This window comes from Mytilus californianus, unplaced genomic scaffold (genome assembly GCF_021869535.1).
Source record: "Mytilus californianus isolate M0D057914Y unplaced genomic scaffold, xbMytCali1.0.p SCAF_12, whole genome shotgun sequence".
Lineage (NCBI taxonomy): Eukaryota > Metazoa > Mollusca > Bivalvia > Mytilida > Mytilidae > Mytilus > Mytilus californianus.
Window position 1 is genome coordinate 52395908 of NW_026262604.1, and position 25957 is coordinate 52421864.

Genomic DNA, 25957 nt, shown 5'->3' on the forward strand with positions numbered 1-25957 from the left:
TCTGACGTCGATTTATTATATTTCAACTGATAACATAATGTTACATTTTGAAGAAACATTTATCGATTAAAATATAATAGAAGAATATATTAATATTAATAAAGTGAAATATCCTCTTAAATATGGAGCTTCAACAGAATAAAAAAAAAAAAATCTGGGCAATCTGATAATTAACGACTTTTCTTTTTTTCAGATAACGTTGGAGCCGCGCGTACTATAGCAATAGTTTTATTTTGTAGGTTTAAATCTATACAACTAATATGTGTAATATCATTTCAGCTAGGAATATTTCCCTTATCCAATTTATGGACGAAAAACTGGGAAAACTGTCCTTAACAGTTCTATTGACGAAAAGCAGGGAATATTTTCCTGAACAAAAAGTTGGAGTATTTACCTTAACAATTCTACGGACAAAAAGTTGCGAATATTTTCCTTGAAAATTCTACGGACAAAAGCTGAGAATATTTCCCTTAACAATTCTACGGGAAAAAATCTGGAAATATTTTCCTTAACATTTCCACGGACAAAAATCTGGAAATATTTTCCTTTAACAATTCTACGGGAAAAAAGCTTGGAAAATTGTTCTTAACTATTTTACGGACAAAAAGCTTGAAATATATTCCTTAACAATTAAACGGTCCAGAACCTAGGAATATTTTCCTTAACAATTCTACGGACAAAAAACTGGATATATTTTCCCTATCAGTTCTACGGATAAACAGTCACATGATGCAAAAGGATACACTGAACAAATTCATGAAAGTTCAACAAGACAAAAGAGAAAATACTTGTGTATGCTCGTTTTGCCTTCAAATGTTTGATAACTTAAATGATTTGCAAGATCACCTCATATTACACGACCCACTTAATCTACCAAATGGTCAATATAATGATTGCATGGACACAGACTGTGTTAACGATATCATAGACTTAGATTTACGGAATTCTATGAAGAAATATGGGTCTAAATTAACTAAAACAAAACAAAACTATTCTGACAAACAACAATCTATACAGACATTACTACAGTTAAAAAACGTCAGGTTTAAACGAAAACGTGATGATGACGAGAAGGATGATAACAAAGATTATTACACAGATGATTATGACGAGGAGGATGAGAACGATGATGACGATGACGACGACGACGAAGAGGAGGAAGACGACTACAGCAATAATGAAAATGACGACGACGATGACGAGGAGGAGGAAGACAGTGATTATTATAAAGACGACGATGACGATGAGGAGATTGAGTCCCTGGACGACGAGAAGAATGGCGACGAGTGGAAAGAGCAGGAGAAAGGAGTGAAAAGGGGACCGGATAAAATGTGCGCCAAGAAGGAAGAGGAGGAGAAAAAAGATAACGAAACTAAGTAAGTTAAAAATTACTATCGACATTATACTAGTAAGTGCTGTGTGCTTGAAGGTGACATAAAGAACGAAAAGTTAAAATCTAAGTATTGACAACTTACCCTTAAGAATCATGATACATTTTATGTATACTAGTTTTTTCCTTTGAGTTGATGTACGTTTGTCATTTCGGGGCCTTTTATACCTTGCTATGCGGTATTGGTTTTGCTTATTGTTTAAGGCCGTACGGTGACCTATAATTATTAACTTCTACGTCATTTGGTCTCTGGTGGAGAGTTGTCTCATTGGCAATCATATCATATCTTCTTATTTTAAAGTCATTTATTTAAAAGACATGTTACGAAATTAGCTGATTAACTTTTTCAGGGAAATTGATCACGTTGCACATACTGAATCTGTTAGACACAAATTACTGATGCAGAGTGATATTTTGCGAAGATTAGAAACTAAGGTGAAAACTGTGAAGGAATCACCTAGAACACCTGAGAATAACAACCGCTTCCTTGTGAGTAACATTATATTTGTCCTTTACACTTTAGGTAAAGAAGTATAGCCAATGCTTCCTGGATTGATTTCACACTAGGGCTCTTTTCTTAAAGTCCATCAATCTGTACTAAATTTGGCTGTACCTGTAGAAAACTGATTAAAAACGGTATTTCACATCCTAAATTTTACGGTAATATTGTACTTAAAGCGCGGAAATCACTATGTGATCCGTGTAAACTCATCGAACCTTTAAACAAACTTATTAGTAAATGTTATCTTACTAATGTTGTAATTAGATCTTTGAATATAGTTTACATTGGCACTAATATCGATTTTGTCATCAGCAAATTAAAACATAACTAAATTTGTATTCTTTTCAAACGGGATGTATAAAGACACACCCACGTTCATTTTGATCTATAAAGAAGTTAAACTCCTAACTATCCTACTGTCTGTCGATACATTTATTTTTGGCATTGCACAAGTGATGTCTTCTTTGACTCTCCATGACGTTAAAATACTAAATCCCTGGGATGTGTTTTAGTTGATTTTAGTCTCTGATGCATGATTTTTTATTATTAATTGTTTTGGCTTTTAACTAGCTGTCAGTAACTGCGAGTACTCTCAAATCATACTTTCTTGTTTATTTGACCTGTTGATACTAATTGTAATGCTTTTTTGTTATTTAATGTTATTCAGGGTTATATCTGTTTTTTTCTTAAATTGTTTAACATTTCATACCGGTATAACATGTAACTTTTATCATTCTTCCCTTAGTTTATTTATTTTGTATTTACATTGTATCATAGGTCAAATTTATTTGTTCAGTGTATGTTCACTGGTGTTAATATGTCCTTTGATTGAGTTAAGCTATTTCAGTTGATATTTTATAGTTTGTCTTTCTATGTTGTGATGTTACACTATTGTTTCAGAAAAAGGGTGAAGGTTTGGTACCATTAAAACGTTTAAACCCGCTGCATTTGTTTGCACCTGTTCTAAGTCAGGAATCTGATGTTCAGTAGTTGTCGTTTGTTGATGTGGTTCATAAGTGTTTCTCGTTTTTCGTTTTTTATATAGATTAGACCGTTGGTTTTCCCGTTTGAATGGTTTTACACTAGTAATTTTTGGGGCCCTTTATAGCTTACTGTTCGGCGTGAGCCAAGGCTCCGTGTTGAAGATCGTACTTTGACCTATAAAGGTTTACTTTTATAAATTTTGATTTGGATGGAGAGTTGTCTCATTGGTACTCATACCACATCTTCTTATATCTATAAACCCTACAGTATCATTAATTCGTATGTGTACTTAACAGTTTTAACAGCATTTTGGAAAATTTCTGAACGTCTAACCAAATTATAAATTCCTAAAGATGGCTAGAAACTGCAATTTTGACAGATTTTGGCAAATGTTTAGTAATTACTCAAATAAAAGAAAAAGATGAACGTTCTTAACCAACACCTCCATTCTAAGGGAGATAACTCAATATATTGTTTTACAAACAAATGAATTTGGTAAGTGGTGACTTTCGACACAAAATCCAACAAAAGCATGTAAATCTTGATTACATTTTGATTCTATGGAACCATGTAAAAGTTTTTGATAATATCTTAAGGTATATAGTATAGGTGCCTTATTATTCAAATTGCAGTGGGCTTAAACAACTTCATATTTTTACCCTGTGAGTGAAACACTTATAGGGGGAAATTGTTCCTATGTTTAATTTGGTTATTCCATTTAAAAAATATTAATATTATTGTTAGTAACTATTTGCGTAAGTTTTTGTGCGTAAATGTTTTGTCTGCTTCTTTGTTAGGTAAACCAAAATTTATGATAAACTTCTAAATTTATAATATGAAAAAGTAAGTTTTTTCTTGTTCGTTTTATAGTTTGCATGAGCAGTGGAGGATCCAGAAGGCCAGGAGGGCGTACGCCCCCCCCCCCCTCCCCCTCCACCCACGATCGTCAAAATGATTGTATTATGGTTTTTTTTCACGATTTATATGATTTTTTAGCATAAAATCGTCAACATTTTATATAATCCGTTTAATGGAATTACGCCCCTTTCAAAAATCCAGAATCCGCCGCTGATGACTGGCTAGTAATCATTGATACTGTTTCAATAGGATTTAGTAGTTATAAGGTCCACCCAGTAAAGCAAGCAAACCTTAGTTACTTGATATTAATGTGTATATTCTAACTTATTTGATGAAACGTTCAAAAGTCGTCACATGTTCAACTATACTTTCAAGTGTAGACTGTAAACGGCAGATTGAAAAGTAATATTGCACGTTTATTTTGAAAATAGAAAGAATATAAATGTAAAAACCTGAATACTTTGAGATGCAATCGTAGCAATAAATCAAATGAATTTCTGCTCTACTTCTAGCGCATTGACAATAATAATATAACAATTGTAGCCTTTGTATGAAGTTGAGACATTGATATATCTACTTCGGACCTCGTCCCCAGTCAATATAACTTCTTTTGTCGATATATCCTCATATGGACCTTATACATTGGCTATTATTGTATTATATTAGTCTCTGTAAATGCAAATTTCACCTGAAAAACAACAACCAAAGGAACAGCGCTATAATTGTTGATATTCTTTAGCTAAAAGCGAAAGTAATATCTTCGGTATGAACTAGAATCTTGAATTTTTCCGTTCTCTATATATAAGAGATTACTGATATTTAAAAGTAAATATAAAGGGTCCTATGTTAACAAAAAAGTCGCTATCTATTTTTCAGTCTCAAGATGGTAAAATGACAGTCGAGAAAAGTACACAGACAGGGAGCGTTAACGAAGGTAGAAATAATCATCAAAATACAAAATTTACAGCCGATACAATTTCAAAACATGGCTTTTAAATATCGCATTTTTTTATAGATATATATTAGGTCAGGATAAAATATTTCAACGCAAATACTTTAAATGAGTAAGAAGACGGGTTGCTTTTTGAGGAGCAAGAGCTGCATACCCTTCCGGAGCACATAAGATCAGTACCGGTTTTTGATAGAGTTTGTGTTGATCATCTTTTAAATTAGTTTTTTAGGGGTTTATTGTAGACTGTTCAACATATGTGTTTGAATTACCAATCGCCTTTGATATTTCTTTCTTTTCATTACCTCTTGAAAAGAAACGAACTTGCGCAAGATATTTTTTAAACTCGAGTTAAGCAAAAATTGAAAACAAAAACTTGTACACATGTGTATCATTCTTCCAGACATGTGTTGGTATATAACCTTAAATAACATAATTTTTATGTAAATATGTAGCGTCTTGTATCAGGAAATTTTCCTTCCAATCCTTAGTCATAACCAATTCGTCCAACAATCATTTCTGTCCCACCTTTCTCGTATACTGCGGAAGACAAGAACTTCGTATTTGGTCACCAGCCTGACAGTGAAGAGTTGAAATGTGTGATTTTTAGATTTGTCAGATACGAACTTACTTTTTACATGGATTTTTTAAAAAGTTGAATGATTTCATATTTTTGTCGCACTTTTCTAGGGTACTATAGAATGACTTCGTATATGGTCACCAGCTTGACACTTATGAGTTGAAACGTGTGAGCGTTTCTCGGTTCTGCCAAACACCTACACTTGTCATTTTTATCTTAACAGGATCTTAAAAGTCGGAAACAATTAATTATGCAGTCATGTTTAGCTTTTCGGTCAATTTTCAGACTTACAAACGTATCTACTGCAGTAAATTCAGTACTGTTCAGACAGTTCGCTTGCAGTCAATACAGTACTGTTCAGTAGCATATCAGACAATTCAGTATGATGTTGATCTGTACAGGTAAATAGTAGCTACTGAAATGTCTGAACATTTACTAAACAGATCTTTAAGTTAATTGACTTCAAGCGAAATGTCTGAACAGTACTGAATTTACCGCAGTGGATAAATCTGAAAATTTCCTGAAAAACTGAAATTGACGTTATGGTTTATTATTTAGTTTTTTAAGAGCTGTTCAGATCAAAATTGGTTTACTAGTGCTGCTTCTTTTTTTTCCGATAACTTGAATTACGAACTGGGGTATGCGAAGCACGACAACGCTTGCAACTATTTTGTTGGCTTTGAGATCATTGTGGATGGTGTTATAAAAATAAAAAGATGTGGTATAATTTCCAATTAGACAACTCTCCACAAGAGACCAAATGAGATAGAAGTTAACAACTATAGGTTACCGTACGACCATCAACAATGAGCAAAACCACCACCGCATAGTCAGCTATAAAACGCCCCGTAATGACAAATGTAAAAGAATTCAAACGAGAAAACTAACGGCCTGATTTATGCACAAAACAATGAGCAAAAAACAAATATGATATACAGCAACAACAGACAACCACTGAAATTACAGGCGCCTGACTTGAGACTGGCACATACAAAATGTGGCGGGTTAAACATGTTTGCGGGCGCCAACCCTCCCCTAACCTGGGACAGTGGTATAACAGCACAACATATTAAAAACTATAAAACAGTTAAAAAGGGCTTAACTCCTCAGATCGATACAAAGCAAAAAAAAAAACATGTAACAAATCACATACCGGAATAGCAGGATATTTATACATCCCAACAACATAAACAAATATAGATCTGAGAGTACTCGCAGTTACTGACAGCTAGTTCAAAACCAACAACAACTAATAAACAAATCATGTACAAATGTATCTAAGACTAAAATATCATTCAGTACACATCCAACATCCAATGGATTTTGTGTAAATACGTCATTAATAGTCAGAGAAGAACGTGACCTTGTGCACTGTCAAAAATACAGGTATCGACAAATTATAGAACGGTGAATGTGCATATGTAAATAACAATAATATCAGTTTGGTTTTAATTTACTAGTAACAAAATCAATATTTATATCAATATATGCCCTTCACTCTAAAAGTGAAGTTGGAACTGATTTAGTTTAGAACAGTTCTATGATAGATTATTCTGACAGTTTTAATGAGAGGTTAGAAGTGATCTCCACTGTATTGAAATAGCACGGTAAAAACTGAATCAACGAGTCGGTCTTGTAAATCAGGGTTCATGTTCATATTCATATCACATCAACATGATCCCGTCTTGATACATGAATGCATGTCACATTTGCCACTAGACGTTAAACCAAAATCTTCTTATCCATATTTTGCTCGTTATAATTACTGTTTGTGTGTATTATATCGAGATTGATGTTAAGTGGAACATTTTTGTAAACAATTATTGACAATAGAAACTGGTTAATTCTTATCATGGTTTAACAGTCGTTATTGGTGTAGTGTTTTGTGAACTTGTGAGTCTTCTCGTCGTCTTCTTTGTTATGCCATGGCGTTGTCAGTTTTCCTGGACTTATGCGTTATGCCATGGCGTTGTCAGTTTTCCTGGACTTATGCGTTATGCCATGGCGTTGTCAGTTTTCCTGGACTTATGAGTTATGCCATGGCGTTGTCAGTTTTCCTGGACTTATGCGTTATGCCATGGCGTTGTCAGTTTTCCTGGACTTGTGAGTTATGCCATGGCGTTGTCAGTTTTCCTGGACTTATGCGTTATGCCATGGCGTTGTCAGTTTTCCTGGACTTATGAGTTATGCCATGGCGTTGTCAGTTTTCCTCGACTTATGCGTTATGCCATGGCGTTGTCAGTTTTCCTGGACTTATGAGTTATGCCATGGCGTTGTCAGTTTTCCTGGACTTATTCGTTATGCCATGGCGTTGTCTGTTTTCCTGGGCTTATGAGTTTTGAATATCTCTTTGGTATCTTCCGCATCTTTTTTTTTAAAAACGATCTATTTATATTGATTCAAGATCGTATAATGAATTATTCACTAGTAAACAGTATGATTAAATTTCATTTCTTGTACTATATCATTTTTTCATTTCAAGTTACATTTTATTATCTAGATAGTAATCAAGGTTGTTGTCAGTGTAGAACGTGTAGCTGTAAATGTCACGCACATTTAAGGAATGGTATGTATTCTAAGATAACATGAATGAGGGTCTGGGTGGCCATGGGGTCCTCACTGTCTTTAATCTGTAACGTTTTAGACCATTTGTTTCTATCATTTATTTATTTTGACCATTATTTTATATTCTCTCTATATGTATTATGTCTATCTATTCTTTATGTTAACGTTTCAGCACCCCATTTTTCTCTATTCTTTATTTTTTGTCTATTCTTTATTTTTTGTCTTTAATTTTTTGTCTATTTTTGTCTTTTCTTTATTTTTTGTCTATGTTTGTCTATTCTTTATTTTTTGTCTATTTTTTTTTAAATTTTGTCTGTTGTTTATTTTTTGTTTATTTTTGTCTATTCTTTATTTTTTGTTCAATTTTTGTTTATTTTTGTCTATTCTTTATTTTAATTTTTTTGGTCAATTTTTGTTTTTTTTACCCATTTTCTGTAGACTTGGCCCATTATTCTCTATTCTTTAATCCCATCCAGACCTGCATGAATATTAAAGTTATTTCCTCAAATTTTAACACCTATGCTCTATAATTGTGAAAATTGGCACACAGAATGTGAACAATAAATTCCTATTTAAGTATTTGACTGTTACAGTAAGTTATATGCAAGAGGAGAACATCTGTGTTTAGTCACGTACAATTCTATATTTCGAGTTGCATAGTTTAATTTACAATTTCAATGTGCACTGAGATCACTAGTATTTTTGTCATTTTTCACAATGACATCATGCAGGGCGCATGTCATAAGCTAATGACGTATATATCCTCCATATTCATTGTTTTGACCAGAACCATTTAACAATTTTTTGCGAAATTACATAATTATGTGGTCAATGTGTCCTGATCGATAATTGGTTATAGAAGAATAACTGGTCCTTACATCTATAAAAAACAAAACAGATATAAGCATTCAGTAATCATGAACCATTGATCTTTTTTGTGTGTGTAAGAGGGGAGGGGCGTGTTCTTTTTTTACATTTTTGTAATAATTGTTAAATTCTAACTTTCTTGAGAAAAAAATCGCTGAAGTAAAAAGTATTGTGTGTTCTATTATACAAGATGAATGGTCGGTGCCTCAAAGAAGTTAGAGGGTACAAACGAAAGATGACAGAATGTTTTCATACTTTGTCAAAATATAGTTTATATTGCGCTTTTTCCTAAATATATATATATATATAAGTATAGTTTACCTAGCTTGTTTCCTAGTTACAGTTTGTGAAAATAGTACATTTTGTAAGGATTATACAGGGGAAAAGCATTATTTCTACACGTGAATAGAAAGAAAATACATGACAGAGTTTTCAAATAAAAACAACAAGAAAACTCTTATAACATATATACAGTCCGTGTAACGTAAAAGTTAACAATACGAACGATGCCCGAATCATGTACGGACGATGCCCGAACGATGTACGTACGATTCCCGAACGGTGAACGAATGCAAACGAAACGCTAACCGAACGTTGTACGAACGCTGAACGAATGATGTACGAACGAAACCATGTACCATAAACCATACCATAAACGATAACATATGCTCCCTTTTATCGTACATCGTATCGTATTGCGTCAATCTTTTCGTTTAGCGTATATCGTATCGGTTAGCGTACATCGTTTCGTTTAGCGTATATCGTATCGTTTAGCGTACATCGTTTCGTTTAGCGTATATCGTATCGTTTAGCGTACATCGTTTCTTGGCGTACATAGTTTCGTTTAGCGTATATAGTTTTTTAAAATATATAAAACATGAATTGTGTTCTGTTAAATCTTTTTATATAGGTTATCATAGGCGTAACATTTAGATTGGATGCATATTTCAGTTTTTAATTAATCATTTAATAAATTATAACTTAATCTGACTCGATGTTGATCCAAAATTATTTACATAAACAGTTTGAAAAATAAACACTGAAATTAATTTAAACAAATAAAAAGATACGATAGCCGTGGAAATAGGTACTTGGTGAATGTGCGAGTAAACTGCAGTCTGCAGGGTTTTCAGTCAACATTTTTTGGAAAATAGCCTAAGGTATTAACATTCTTTTGACCTAAATGAACAATGTATTTTAGATGGAATTCGGAATTAATCTAATGTTCTTACAAAGTATATTCGGGGTCTTAAGGTTTGCCTTTTGCTTAAAAAGTTTGTTAATCATATTTATATATTCTCTTTTATCGCATGTATTTAAACATCGACTGAATAACAGTTTCATCTACATATCGTAATTAAACTTTTTTTTTAGATTATTGATATATTTGTATTCATCTATCAAATCAGTCGAACAAAATCAAATATATGAGAAATTTCAAATAAAAACAATTACCCGTTATGTGCCTCATCAACACCAAACATAAATCCTTACCAATGTACAAACGATAGTGTATTATTTTTACTACAAATGCACTTGATTTTAAACAATAATCAAAAAAGAGCGCGTCCGGCAAATGAAAAATTTCGAATTCTTAAGTGAAATTATAATTGAGCGTCTTCATTTTTGAATTTTCTAAAAACAAAACCTAGACCGTTTCCCTGTATTCTTAAATTTTCTAAGACCATTTTCCTTTATTTTTTATTTTGCCCGTTATACTCTATTCTTATTTTATATTTTTTTTACTTTATTTTCCTGTATCTATATCCCCTTTATTCGGAGCAACCCTAAATATACATATGCTACACAGGGTCTAAAGGTCATCGCTTGTGCCGTGATACACATGTTTGCATAACAAAGGATGTCCTTGTTCATATTTATAACTTTTTAAATGTCCTCCTAATAATACATCTAATAGTTGCCACTGGACGTTAAACAGCTAACTATAAATTTATCCGTCATATTCTTAGTTTTGTTATAATGTTTAAATCAAACAACATAATGAAATACTTGCAGATTTTCACTGCCGAAATAATGGGAAATAATTGCACACAAAACCACTCAATTACATCCCTACGCCACAAAGTCTAGCTTTTTCACATGTAAATAAATTACTATCATTAATCTATTTCAAAATAATTTCAAATGATTTTAAATCAAACGGTCATTTTACTAATTTGCCAAAAACAAAAAACAAACAGTTATTTTCATTTCTTTTTTTAAACAGATCGATTGTTTTTCTATGGTCGGTGCCTGACAGCATTTATAAAATCATTTTCCATTTTTGCCAGTAAGAAAACTACATAGAACAGGAAAAATCAGTGTCTTAGAAATACTTCCGGCTCAGTTTTCCAATTTCTTTTGAAATGTGGTTTAATGCAAAAATGTAAGTCCTGAATACTGCATTTGTACCCACCAAGCATTTGGGATTAATAACAAATCTATGGTAGTCTCTTTTACTTTACTTTGCATACAGTAAAGATAAGAAATAAACAAATACGTCTCCGAAGTATGTTACTATTGATGATTTTTTAAAAGATGATACCGGTATATCTTTCTTGATAACGCGTGAGCTTCGAGGGGGGGGCTTCGATCTCTGGAACCCGTGTACACTAGCTCTGTCACGGACACGCTGGGGTATGTTGCGGCCACAAGGCGAATCTTCGAAGTTCGGGCGTACACTAAAAATAAATGCCTAGCTACGCCACCTTAGGTGTCTGTATCAATTTAGACTTTCGTTTAAATATATTCATATTTCTGGACGTACGTATGTCGGGGTTTAGGCTATTCCATTCAATAGTAGTAGATCGAAAAAAAAGGGATTTTCTGGTTAAATCTATCAATAACTGGGTATCACATAATTGTTTCGCAAATTATAATTAGACATTTGACCAAAAAGTGGCATTAAATCGTAGAGGCAGTCCCATTATATAAAGAATAGAACATAGTGAGCTTTCTTGACTTTCTTCTGTCCACTAGCAAATTTCAGGCTGTTTCACTTAAAATATATAACTTCCCGACAAGCAAACACGGGCAACCCAGTTACTAATATTCCTGCTTCTAACTAAACATGTTCTAAATTGTCGGAATCTTGTTGAGTACAACCATAGCATAGCATTTGTCTTGTAAGGGTTAAAATCAATAAGCCAATCTTAAGACAATGCTAAGATTTGTTCTAAATCGCTATTTAAGACATCCTCTATTGTGTAAGGACTATTACTTTAAAAAGAAAGGGATGTTTCATCAGCACACAATCGAGTTAGTCTTATCAAATTACCAGCTATGTCATATACATGAATAAGGAATAGTAGGGGACCCAATACAGAGCCTTGCAGAACTCCTGCATTAGTATTCTCAAAAGGTGAAACGCTTTTTTTTCTATTTGAACTATAACTAATTAAGTGATTAAGACGTTGCGCACGGTATTGGTGTCTCTTTGGAAATATACGATAGATGGCGGGTTATTCAAATTGAAGCTCTTTTCCTATACAATAAATATCCATGTTCTGCATATCATTCGAAAGGAAATAAACCAAAGAAATCGATAACATAGATGAGTTTTTGCTTTGTACATTATGTAATGAAAAACTATGCTCATTTCGATGCCTATAACGTCATTTTAAGGGTGTCCCGCTGTTACAATTTTGTGCGCGTCTTTGAAATCCCAGTGCGGATTAAATAGTAAGTAGAATGTTATATAATTTTACAACTGTATTGTATACCTATAACGTAAAATGGGGTTTTAGACGTTTTTTACTGTTAGAGAAGGAGAGTTTAGAGATGGATGAGAAAAAATGTCCAAATTAGCTATTCAAGCCGTACACAAACTTTCTGCCTTCACTTTTTATAAGATTTAACGGTTAAAAATGGATTTTAATAATATCAGAAAATATGTACATGTCCTAAAGAAGCTCTCTGAAGTCATCATTATGTAACTGCGGTGTTACTTTAAAAACGTCGCCAGTTTTCCCGTGTCCAATAAAATGTCCTGATGGACAAAATAATTCAAAGTATAATTCGGAGGCTTTTTATTAAACGAAATTCTACTATAGATCTCAAATATTTCACACCTGTTAAATGATATGGATCGAAAAAACATTCAATTTTATGGAACGCCATGACTGCCTTATGTTGATGATTATCATTATATGCAGTGGTCACAGCATAATATGCAGCCGCGACAGCATTATATGCAGTGGTCACAACATTATATGCAGTGGTTACATTATATGCAGTGGTCACAACATTATATGCAGTCGTGACAACATTATATGCAGTCGTGGCAACATTATATGCAGTTGTCGGAACATTATATGCAGTGGTTAAAACATTTATATATGGGGTGGTCACAACATTATATGCAGTGGTTACAACATTATATGCAGTCGTGACAACATTATATGCAGTCGTGACAACATTATAAAAATTATGCAGTTGTCGGAACATTATATGCAGTGGTTAAAACATTATATGCGGTGGTCACAACATTATACGTGTTTTGTTGATGAAGGTGATGATCAGTGATGGTGATGATGATGATTGATGTATGTGATGGTGGTGGTTCTGATTCAGTAAACTTCGTAATTTTTTTATCGGGAATTGCCGTTTCCAGTCATAATTGATAATGCCCCGCAAACAAAATGAAACAGTTATTGCCTTTAAGTCATGTAATTTAGGCAATTCGATTGAATTTTTATCGGAGAAAAAATAACGCCTGCTATTGTCTGCAAGTTGGACAAACATTATTTTATCCATTTAGGGGTAGTTCATTCAGAAGAAATGGTGAAACTAAGAGTTGAATGCATTAATTATAGTTCTATTTATCTTAAGAAATACGCACGGCATAATGTGAATGGCATTTGTATACTATATGTCTCGAGTTCATTTCATATTGAACAACCAAAAGTTATAAGCCACTTAAAGTCTTTAGTCAATATTCAGTGCCATATTTCATATATATGTAAGACTCAGATCGACGTCCACCGGGAACCTATGATCGAGGTCCCACGGGTCCTCAAATCATGTGGTGCCATGAGTGCACATCAAGACTATTACTGGAAGTCTCCTCTTTTCAATGTCTTATATGATTTCATCATTTGTTCCAACTTTAATCTCTTTTTTTTTTATTTTCTCTGAAGTGATCGTTTTGTTTTCGTATAATACTGTCCAAATATACATTTTTTTTTAATATTTTATGCATATCACAATGGCTTATGTAAAGGAACAACAAAATCCCGTCGCAAAGAATAAACTAAAACAAATAAAAAAAAAACGAACATGGATAAATGACAACCGGTTAACCACCGCCAGCAGATTCTGCACTCGGACAGAAATAGTTTGCGTACATGAAACACGTCTATCCACTCAATCTACGTACGATGTCTCATTCCTTTCATATTTATATGAAAAAAGGAGATATGGATAATCTTCAATGAGGCAGCAATCCAACGACAAAGATAACCGTACAACGCTGGAGTCATGCTGCCGGCAACAATAGACAGCTGTCTATACACTACAATGTATATATAAAACTCTGGCATTTTTTACGTCTTTTGATCTTATTTCAATGATCAGTATCATCATATTCACAAATTAATGTGTTTATACTTTAAGTATTTAAAACATATATAATTGTGCATTTCTGATCATTTAACCCCAAATAAACATTTTCAAATTACTCGGGACTGCAATTTACATATATCATGACCCAGTATTTTTCAAGGAGAACCAAATATCTGTCAGAAGTAAACTATGTATTGCATTTTAGAAACAGATTAATTTATGTAGGTCAGCGATGTCATTCGAAATAGAATTTTACTAAAACATTCAAGATTTGCAATATTGTTTCAATGAAAATCTTTTTAAGTATATAATTCGGACTATGCAATATATAAAAATCCAATAAGTTTCGACAATTTTCCGATTTTTACCCCGTGGGTGAAACATATACAGGAGAAGGAAGCCCCACAGAAACAATCAAGATCCACCATCAAAAGTAACGAAAAATATTCAGATATGAAATTTTCAACTTCTGACAAGGATCCTAACATGGGATATGGAAAACATTTTGTTAGCAAAAATAACTGAAATCTCCAGACTATAGCAACAAGACAAGCTTGTATGTGAAAAGAATTAGAACACCAATAACAACAACGAGAAGAATTCATAGTATATATAAAACAATAGTTTGATATGTACTTTTGTTTGAGCTACAGATAGAAAATCAGAAACGATCTAAGATGTCCAATGACAAGTCCCCATAGCCTTAATTTGACGTTCGCGTTATAATAACACTAAACTGTATATGACTTTTCTTGCATATTTGGCATAAAATAATTTCATGAAATGGTCTGATTTATATAAGATAAATTTCTCGTCTAATATGCATCAATATATAGATCCGCATTGTATCAAGGATTTAAGATGTCGAAATATTTAACTCGGATACTGCATAAAGACAATGATCCGCAGTCAACCGTTTACATATGATCACGCTCTCACTTTTAGAAAGGCAAGCTACATTGAAAATGAAAATGCGATCAATCTTAATTATCCCTCTAAGCCAGATTATAAACGATTCTAAATCAAGCTGTACACCAAATCCCTAATGCCTAGCGTTGCTATTAAAAGAATCGAATCTAAACGCATGAATAAAATATCTCACAAAAAAATCTTATGAGAAAAAGTGCTCCTTAGTCACGAACATTTCAGTATAACCTGCAATCATTTTTTTGTGTCAGTGACTCATCTAACAAAAAAAAAGGTATATCACGAATTTCAGTACAGCTTACGATCATTTTTTTAATCTATTGTGAGTAGAAAAATCGCTAGTCATATGTATGAAATAGAAGGTTATAATTTATTACATCTAGAAGTAGTAAGGCAGAATGGAGTTTATTTTCTCGAATCTCCAACAGAATTGCCTGTTACATAGGCATGCGATGTGACTAGTATATTAAGATTGAAACTTTTCTTTTACATTTATTTGAGAGAGAGAGAGAGTATAGTTGTCCGACGAATATGATGGATTGCACACAAACATGTAGCGGGCTCCAGTATATTAATTTACAGACACTCCCAACTCGTTCGAAAAAAATTCCCCATTTACTGGACCCCACATCTTCCAAAATTTCTTCATTTCCTTATTTTGTCAAAGCGTATACTTTGCGTGAAGTTTATTTTTTTTACATGAATATCCAATTTATAAAAAAAGGAAGAGAGAATTCAAATTCTAATAAATAGACTACATTGAATCCGCTGTGTATATACATTGAAAACTGTCTTAAGAGACCACTAAAGGGAGAGCAAAATTGTGGTTTCATATGACTGGTGGTTTTTTACACGTTCAATCTATATGAAATGCACTACATAGGGACCTACAATTAATGGTCTTATAACACAGTTTTTTGCTGAATACAGGTGGTTTCTTCGGCAGGTTTGATTGTATAGATAACAAATTGACATACCATTTTCCTCTTCTTTATCATTAAATCAACCTCAAAAAGCCTGCAGTGTGGCTCGGTGGTTACCTCAAGCACTCCGGCTTCCTCATCCAATAAAACCGCCACGAAATAGCCAATAGTGACGAATGTGGCGTTAGACACCAAATAAATAAACCAATCAATCTACTGCGTGCAAATTTTCAATTTTTGAATACAGTAGATTTTTTTTTTTATTTTCGCAGAACACAACATGGCGTGAATATTGATTTTTATACTTGTAAAACAATGTAAAAACAAAATCAAAACCATTCAAATCGAAAAAGTATCCATTTGGAAATGATTTTAAAAAAAATTTCAAAAAAGATTTAGTGTAAACCGATACTCAGTAATATCTTGACTAGAAATGGAAGCGCTAAACCAAAAATAATTTATAGTATAAAAAGTGCATGAAATGCATTCCTGATCCATATTTGTTCATTTCAGAAAACATTCATCTATGTGTATATATTGCAGTTACTTAAAAATACACATCTGGTCACTTAAAAGTAATTATATATTTAAAAATCAGATTTCGGCCTGCTGTTAATCTGTTAGGTAGATATTGGTCTATATAAAAAGAGTTTTCCATACTTTGCCAAATTCTATAATTTCAAACATATAATAAAAAAAAGTATGGATCGCCGTCCCTTATTTTAAGCTTTTGTTTGTGAAAAAAATATTTCAGATGAACACATGTTTTCCGAAAGCAAAAAACAATACGAAATCATCGTCCTCGTTTTCTTAATAAATCACAGAATAGATCAATTTATTGTAATTATTAAAAGAAGATGTGGCCGTATGATTGCAAACGAGACAAACTTTCATCAAAGACCAGATGACAAAGACGTTAACAATGAGCAAAACCCTATCCTCATAGTTAGCTATAAAAAGCCCCGAAATGACAAATGTAAAACAATTCAAACGAGAAAACTAACGGCCTGATTTACTGTACAAAATGTGTAAATTCCTTCATAAACTGATTTTTTCTTAATTATTTGCCCGATAGAACAATCCTGATTTAAAAATTGTAATCAATGAAAACATTTTCTTTTAAACAAAAATTAGACCCCCGACCAACCTTGAAATATTGAAAGTTGACAATGGCATCATCATAAGAGCACGTATTTCTTTTTCAAACTTAATGCACATTTTATAAAGTTTTTAAAAAAAATGCATTTTTTAACACTTTCCATAAAATTGTAATTGATATTAAGATTGTTGACTTATTCGAGTATTAACTGATAAAATAAATACTATGGATTATACTACTAGTATATAAGCCACTTTTTATTAAAAAATAAATAAAATTGGAGACGTCTTCTGGCAAAGAGAACATTGCTAAATTTTAAGAAAGAGAAGAAACTGATAATACACAAATAGTAAAAAGAAAATTAAGAAAATAAGACATGAAAGGTTATAAGCAAAGACAGTCAATGTGATATGCTGGAAGCACGCTCGTCCTTAGATGTACATGTAGCCTCAGATTTTCCGGCATTTGTTTCACTCATAGTGTCAAACTCAGTTTTAAAGTTTCAAAACATTTTGAATGTTGAAAATAAAAGACGCTTAATAATTTACAAAACAGATTTTAAATCATATTACAAGAAATCAAATTGTTATTCAGTGCTACATATTATTGTTGGAGACAATTTATCGCAAAATTAAAAAATTTGCATGTGTGAAATTTTGTTTTAATTCTATGAAATTTTGCATTTATTAATGCTAAGCCCAGCTTAAAAAAATGAAAACATATAAAGAAGCAACTTAGAAAATCTCGGCAAAATGAATACTTGTTGGAAGAATGTAAATTCTACGGTCTTTTTAAGCGGCATTTTCACATAAGCAGTTTGTAAGCTTTAACGTTTGAAACTTTCTTTCGAAGAACGTCAAAAGCGTATAGTTTTATTGGGAACGTGCGTAACGTCTAAATACATTTTTAAATACAATTCTTTCAAATACTTTGCCCACTGCTGATAATAATAAGATAGATCTATAATTGAAAATCAGTGATTTGTCTCAGGTTTTGAAAATATATATAAATGCTCCAAGTCAACACATTTTCAAGATTTTGTGAAAATACGATGGTAATGTGCATTTTTTTTTTTATCATAAAACACAAATAAATGTACACCCATTTTCAGATCAAATTATCTTAAATACCCCAGTCCAGAGATACCATGTTTATTCTACTGAATATACCATATCGATAATTTTACATTATTCGTACTTGTTACGTAATAAGATCTGTGTCCAGGTAAAGAAAACAGCAAGTGGTGTATATTCTAAAGTGTTTAGCGCCTTCCATTATACAGAGAGAAAATTTATTTTATTCAAGTGTCACATACTTGTCTACCAAGTTATATACAAATTATATAAATTTGTAATATACATTTCACAATAATAAAATAAGACAAATACCCAGACTAGATAGACTTATGAGACACTAGACATCTGACGACGACATTTAGCTTTAGGACCATTTTGTTTTCACAAGGAAAAACACCAATTTAAAAATTATATATATAACATTCTGTTTAAAAATCTTTTAAAGGTAAATTGACGGTAAAAAAAGGTAAAAGCATAACATCCTCGCAATTTCTTGTTCAGAGCCAGGGACACAGATGTCCAAATGAATAAGAATACACTAAATGCTTAAACAATATATAGTACAATGGACACCAATCACATTTTGATAGTGTACTAAGAGGTTTTCTCGTGTATTTTCTATATTCTAGAGACTTCAACATCCCACCAAAAATACAAAAATTAAAGTCCTAAGTTTTATAAATTAAATGTCATTTTTTTAAATATTATTTGAGAGGCTGCATGCACATTGTTTTCGTATATTTCTTTTCCGCCATGCATAAGTTTAATGTTTACTGTGACTTCTATATATATTATATAGTGTGTTACGTAGATCGATTTTTTAACTTTATTCTAAAAATTATTAACCGACACGGAGCGATAGCACGGAAATTGAAAAATGCGGAAAGCGGATTGTTTGCTAATCATTTTGAAAAAAAAACCGTGAATTATTTTGATATCCTAATGATAATGTGTCTTTTTGACAGCACTATATTTTGTTGATTATTCAATATATTTATACGGTACCTGGCATTTATATACATATACATGCATAATAATAATCCCTTGAATATATTTTAGTTGATTGATTGTTGGTTGTTTAATGTCTAGTGTAAACTATTTCATACATTTCTATGAAGAAAGAGTTTCTCATTCCTAGGAAGATTTTATGGTATTTTGTGCACAATGCAATTTAAAGTATTAACTCCGTGTTTCAAAGTCAAACAAGATAATTATTATTTTTCTTCATATTTCTTAAAAAAAAAAATGAATATCCATATAATTCAAATCTGGTTTGGATTTGTTTTGTGCTCAATGAAATTTACTACGACAAATTCAATTTTATTGATAATTTTGGGATCAAATGTGATGAGGTTTATATTTAGGTATGTGCAAAACAGGTAAACAATAAACTGGTAAGTTGGAGACCATTCAGACTTCGTTTAGATGAGACACGTCTTCAAAATCAATACAGTTTAAAATTTTGGGGAGTTGAAAATTGAAAAGTGAAACTTTTTTTTTATTGTTTACTTTGCACTAAGCATTTATATACAAACCTCTTCTATTACTCTTCCTCTGAGCAAAACTCAGTTTGTTTTAAACCGATTTAAACGTACATTAAACAGAACTTAAAAAGTAGGAGATCATGGTGGGTTTAACGACAATAAGACAGCAATCAAACAACAAAAAACACACAGGGACATCGAGTGGGCAACATATATAGTGTTTACCAATAGAAAGGTGTATACACAACATGCCAATTTCTAAATCGTCCCGAATTTCCATATATCATTGTGAATAATTTTATTCAGAAAAAATAGAATACATGTATTACATGTCTTTGATTTAACAGAAACAATGATAAGGCATTAAAACGCTATTCTCCATATTAGCAATTGAGGAGAAAGTCTGTATATGAAAAGTTAAACAATTTAAAGGTTATACAAATTTTAAAGCTTTACTCCTTAGAGGTCTATCTTCCCCCTTCTTTTACCCTACAAGAAAACTTTCCTTGGAGCCGTTGATTAAATATCTGCCGAATTTTTCCAAAACGCTCATGTATAATATTATTATGCCGTCATGTGTTTCAACAGTTATTGGCCAATCAAATCGGTTTGCAAGTTAAATAAATATTAAATAATTATATAAATAACGCTTCAAAATGATGCAATTATATTATCATTCTGAAAATATTATACATGACCAACAAAAATAAAATATATTAAATGACTGAAGCAATTTTATAATACTGAAGGATAAACCCTTATTGTTAGATGTGGAGTAGCACCTTTAAAAATTGAAACTGGTCGTTACGAAAGATTAGATTTGGATAAAAGATTATGTTTCAATTGTGATGATATAGAAGATGAAAAACATGTACTGTTAACATGTCCATTATATGAAGATTTAAGGCAGTCTTTATTTATTGATATAATTCAACATAATAATATGTTTTTAACTTTGTCAGATGATGAAAAATTTATATTTTTGTTCAAAAATGAAAATGTTTGTAGTTCTGTTGCCAAAACCTGCCATAATATTTTATTGCGACGAAATAGTATCTTATACTGTTAAAAAATCATTGTTATTTTTTTATGTACATGTAACAGGTTTTATCCTTGAATGTGCATGGTGATATTGCACTTTTATGTTTTGTGTAAATAACAAAATTATGTTTTAATTCTGTTGTTTTATAATTGTATATAACAGTCTCTCATAGTTCTTTTAAGAATGGCACATGCATTCTAACTTTTTATATTGTATAATATATAATTTTTTAGATTATAAATTTATTTCGATTTTAATTCGTCTTGAAGAGCTTGCTGTACTGCCGGTTACGGCCTGACTCCATTTCTGAGTCACTGACCCGGAAAACTCTTGCAGTGTAGTTGATCTTCTTAACGATGTTTTGTTGAGCCGTCTTGAAGAGCCTGCTGTACTACCGGTTACGGCCTGACTCCATTTCTGAGTCACTGACCCGGATAACTCTTGCAGTGCAGTTGGTCTTCTTACCGATGTGTTGTTAAGCCGTCTTGAAGAGCTTGCTGTACTGCCGGTTACGGCCTGACTCCATTTCTGAGTCACTGACCCGGATAACTCTTGCAGTGTAGTTGGTCTTCTTACCGATGTGTTGTTAAGCCGTCTTGAAGAGCCTGCTGTACTGCCGGTTACAGCCTGACTCCATTTCTGAGTCACTGACCCGGATAACTCTTGCAGTGTAATTGGTATTCTTAACGATCTTTTCTTTAGTACGTCCTGTTATTGTTGTAAAAATTGTTTTATTACTGCCGGTTACGGCCTGACTCCATTTTGAGTCACTGACCCAGATAACGCTTGCAGTGTATTTTATTTATTTTATTTATATTACTTTTATTTTTTTTAATACTTATATAAATTTATGGTTATCAATTTCTGTTAAATATTGAACCAAGCACGACCAGACATATTGTTGTTTATCTTTAGGAGGATCTAGCAATATTTTGGTATTAACATTTTGTATTTGAACCTTATCCAAGTTTGATTGTAAATTTTGTCTGGCTTGTGAGTGATTAATACAGTTAACTAGTACGTGTTCTATATCCTCTTTAATGCCGCATGTATTGCATATTGGAGGTACATTGCGGATGTACTGGCCTAGCTGACCAGGTAATAAAGTAGTACCCAACCTAAGTCTAGATATTGTTTTTGCATGATATCGATTACCTTGATAAAAACTGGGTTTTTTATTTACTGTATTGATGGAAGGAAATGTTTTCCCCTCGTTTTATATAGCAGGGTATTCCATAGTGTAATGATATTAGTTGCAGATTTTTTTTCTACCGGTAAGAAATGGTATACAGTTCCAAATCTACATTAAGTTATAATACATTCAAAGTAAGTTTATTACATTGCTAAACGTTTCTCAATCAAGATAAAACGTTTACAACCAATACTATTTTTACGACTAAATTTGTTTATGTAAAATAGATAGTTCTCGTTCCATTGAACTAAGGATATTGTTTAGGTTATTTTTTTTTTAACATTTTATAAGATCAAATTTGAAATGTAATTAACACAATGATTCAAAATTACAAAAAGACATCAAGAATTACGCAATTTGTATAAAACAAAAAATATAATAATTAAGATAACTTATTTGCTTTAATTAATAAGTGAAATGTCTCCAATCCAATCTTTCCAGTCTAATTTAGTCCAAAGGGTGACAAGGGGATATAAATATGGTCACTACAAGTCTTCTTTCGGCTGGCAGTAAAAAAAAACCTTGCCAAAGTGGGGCATCCGTTTGGTTGTTTGGGATATACAAGTACGCAACCAACTATAAATCAATCCAATCTAATAACTGTTTTTTTCCCGCTTTTTTTTATGTTAAATTATTTTAACTCAAAATAATAATTGAAATAACTTTCTGAAATAAAACATATATCATACGCCTAACAAAACGATATACCATACGATAGATGAAACGCTAAACCATACGATAAACTAAACGCTAAACCAGACGATAAACGAAACGCTAAACGCTAAACCATACGATAAACGAAACGCTAAACGCTAAACCATACCATGTTACATACGACAAATAAAACGCTTAACGATACCATGAACCATACGATATACAAAACCCTAAACGATGACATTTACCATACGATGAACGAACGATGAACGAACGCTGACCGAACGTTGTACGAACGCTATACGAATGATGTACGAACGATGACCGAACTCTATACGAACGATTCCCGAACGCTGTACGTACGATTCCCGAATGAAAAAAGTGTTAACTTTTACGTTACAGGGACTGTAAGAAAATCAAAAGAAAAGTGATCAACGAGCTATTTCTTGCTATAAGACAAAACAGAAAATTTACTGAACTTAAAAACAAATTATCTTAATTTTCTTCCTTAATTAAGTTAACAAAGTTTGAATCAATCAAGAAATAATCTGTATTTGTAAAACCCATTGTAATAATAAGATACACTTACTCATTGTTTTTCATTTAAACCAAAAGTCTTAAACCAAAAGCGGAAGACATCAAAGTGATATTCAAACTCATGAGTCCAAGACAAAGTCTGAGCAATGAATTGCATTTCTGTCTCAAACTTAGCTTATTTCATTAACTATATACATACAGACCGATAGTTTACAGCTATTTTACGATCCAAGATGGCTTACATAGTTATATCTTGGGGACTAAGATGGTTCAAAAACCCAGATGCTGCATGAGGGAACGAACCAGTAGCGTTAGAAAGATGGTTTGTGTGAGCGTCTTCTAATTATTAAATATAAAAAGCACAGCAAAAAAAATTAATACTTTTTGTCAAGAGAACCAATCTAGAGGTAAACTATGATTTATAATAGTATATATATGTAGATCATTTAAAATTTTAATAAGTTAAAATCATTAAATATGTTTACCTTTTGCTTACTTTAGATATGCAGAATGCCTTGAAATGTAGCAAACAAATGTTCCAGTCGAATATATTTCCAAAAGAGAAAGACAAGAAAAGACTTTTAACAAAAACATTGACAATTCAAACCGTAAATAAATGGTTTATAAACTATAGGTGAGTAAGTTAATCTATATTTGATATATAAGGCATAAAGGGTCGTATCCTTTAAAAAAGTTACATAAATACACAATGAGTTTCATTACTTAAGGGAAGCGGAAGACATCAAAGTGATATTCAAACTCATAAGTCCAAGACAAACTGACAACGCTATTGGAAAAACGGAAAGACAAACAAATGATACAAAATACAACATAGAAAACTAAAGACTGAGCAATACGAACCCCCGCAAGAAACCGAGGTGATCTCAATTACTTCACAAGGGTAAACCGATCCTGCTCCACATGTGGCATCCGTCGTGTATATAAATTGTGAATACAAAAATAGGGAGACGTCAATTCGATTGTCAATGAGACAAATATATATACATGTTTCATTTAAAAACCATTTGAAAAAGATGTAAACACTTACAGGACACCGTACTGCCTTTCCATACCGTATAGTAAGATATAAGACACCATATTGTGAGAGGAGTGAAAACCAACAACCTGATTTATAATACAACAATGATAAAAAAAAAATCTATCATAGCAGACAGCAACCAGCAACAACTATTAGACACTGATTGCTGGCTTCGGTCAGACATGTACTGTGGCGGCTTTAAACACCTTTGTGAGAGCTCAACACTTCCCTAATATTGGTCACTAATGGTCAGTAACCTTCGATCGACAGAGGTCGAGAAACGTCTATGAAAAATTACAAAATGAGGATGAAAAGCATGCTGCTAAAAATTCATGACAGAACTTGCTGAAGGCTTGTTTAGTTTTGCCAAATTCAAAATGTGTTAGAAATTCTTTGGTTCTTTAAACGCAAAGTTTCGTTTTTTTCTTTCCATACTCATACATGTAGTTACACAGAAATATGAAGATTTATAATTGAATGTATATAAAACAATCTTGTCACACTTCATTGCAAACATATATGTTTGGATGTTGAAGAAGCGTCTTGTTTACATATGACACAATATCCGTCATATTCACCACAAGAAATATCAATTAGGGTTTGGATGGGGGTCCTTTATTTCTGTATTCTTTAATTTGTTATGTCATATTTCTCTAATCTTTCTACTTTTTGCCTATTACTTTCTCTTCTTTATATTTTAGCACCTCATTATTCTCCATTCTTTATTTTTTTTTGTCCATTATTCTCTATTCTGTTCACCCCCATCCACACCCTCATCAATGATCGTTCAAAAAATATATACACGTAAGGCCATATATATGTGGGGTGTCTACATGTACGTCAATTTTACACAGTAACATAAAACAAACCAAAATGTATGTATAAGTCGACATACTCACTTGGAAAGACAGGTGTCTTGTGCAATATGATGTGCACTAGATCGCTCTAAACGATCAACAAATTGCCATCTCATATGTATATCTTTTATTTTCAGATATCATTTTTTCCTTCACATAAAAAAGCATGCAGCTGATACCATCACATCAAAGTCAACAACAGTAGAAATAAACAGACTGACAAACAAACATTACGCTAAATGTTTTCAATGTGTTTCAAAAAAGCCTAAGCGCCATTCAAAACAACAAGTGAAAAGGGCTTTCATGGCATGGAGATATGCCTTACAAACCAACATTAATCCTGAAAAATACATGAGGCAGGCTTTAAAGTCTTAATGAACACTCTGGTACATAATTATTCAAACCACGGATCAGGAATTAAGCACCAGGGGTGGGGGGGGGGGGGGGGGGGTCAAGCAGAGATAAGATAGATACTACAGATAACATTAGATACAAATGATCACTGCTGTTAACTTCGATTTGATTCCTATTCATTCATTAATACATTAATTTTTTAACCCTTTTACCACCAATTGAATGTGTTCAATGCGATTATTTATATGTTTAAAGCAAACGTTGTATGGACGGTACACTCGAATTAAATGCAGATTTAGTTAGGCATTGTTTTAGTCAAGATGTAAGGAGCACTTGAGAATCAGAAGATCTTTGGGTTGATTTTCGTTGACTTGTATAATGTATATGTATGCAGTCCGCTATCATGGACTAAATTTGATCTGTGTGGACACTTTTAACGATACAATCATGTAATATATGTGTTATTGGAGAGCTAGGTCGTACTCCATTGCATACTAACATTATTTGTTCAATTTT

The 25957-nt window shown here is 32.4% G+C and overlaps 1 protein-coding gene across 2 annotated transcripts; it reads left to right on the forward strand.

The window, feature by feature from the left end:
* The first annotated feature begins 381 nt into the window (after positions 1-381).
* LOC127721987 (putative histone-lysine N-methyltransferase 1) lies at positions 382-25518 on the forward strand. 2 transcript variants are annotated; one of them, XM_052228828.1, is made up of 6 exons: positions 382-1376; positions 1741-1879; positions 4611-4668; positions 7764-7829; positions 23693-23825; positions 25225-25518. In XM_052228828.1, exons 1-6 carry the CDS (start codon positions 727-729, stop codon positions 25460-25462), a joined length of 1284 nt encoding a protein of 427 aa, XP_052084788.1. In that variant the 5' UTR covers positions 382-726; the 3' UTR covers positions 25463-25518. The 2 variants fall into 2 exon arrangements, with proteins under 2 accessions (XP_052084788.1, XP_052084789.1); XM_052228829.1 differs by having other exon boundaries at positions 1741-1825.
* The last annotated feature ends 439 nt before the right edge of the window (positions 25519-25957 follow it).

Bases quoted from the DNA above. Each gene is read 5' to 3' on its own strand.
- LOC127721987 (XM_052228828.1), top strand. From the start codon at position 727: ATGATGCAAAAGGATACACTGAACAAATTCATGAAAGTTCAACAAGAC. The intron at 1,880-4,610 runs GTGAGTAACATT...TCTATTTTTCAG, and splicing joins AGAATAACAACCGCTTCCTT to TCTCAAGATGGTAAAATGAC. The intron at 4,669-7,763 runs GTAGAAATAATC...TTTATTATCTAG, and splicing joins GACAGGGAGCGTTAACGAAG to ATAGTAATCAAGGTTGTTGT.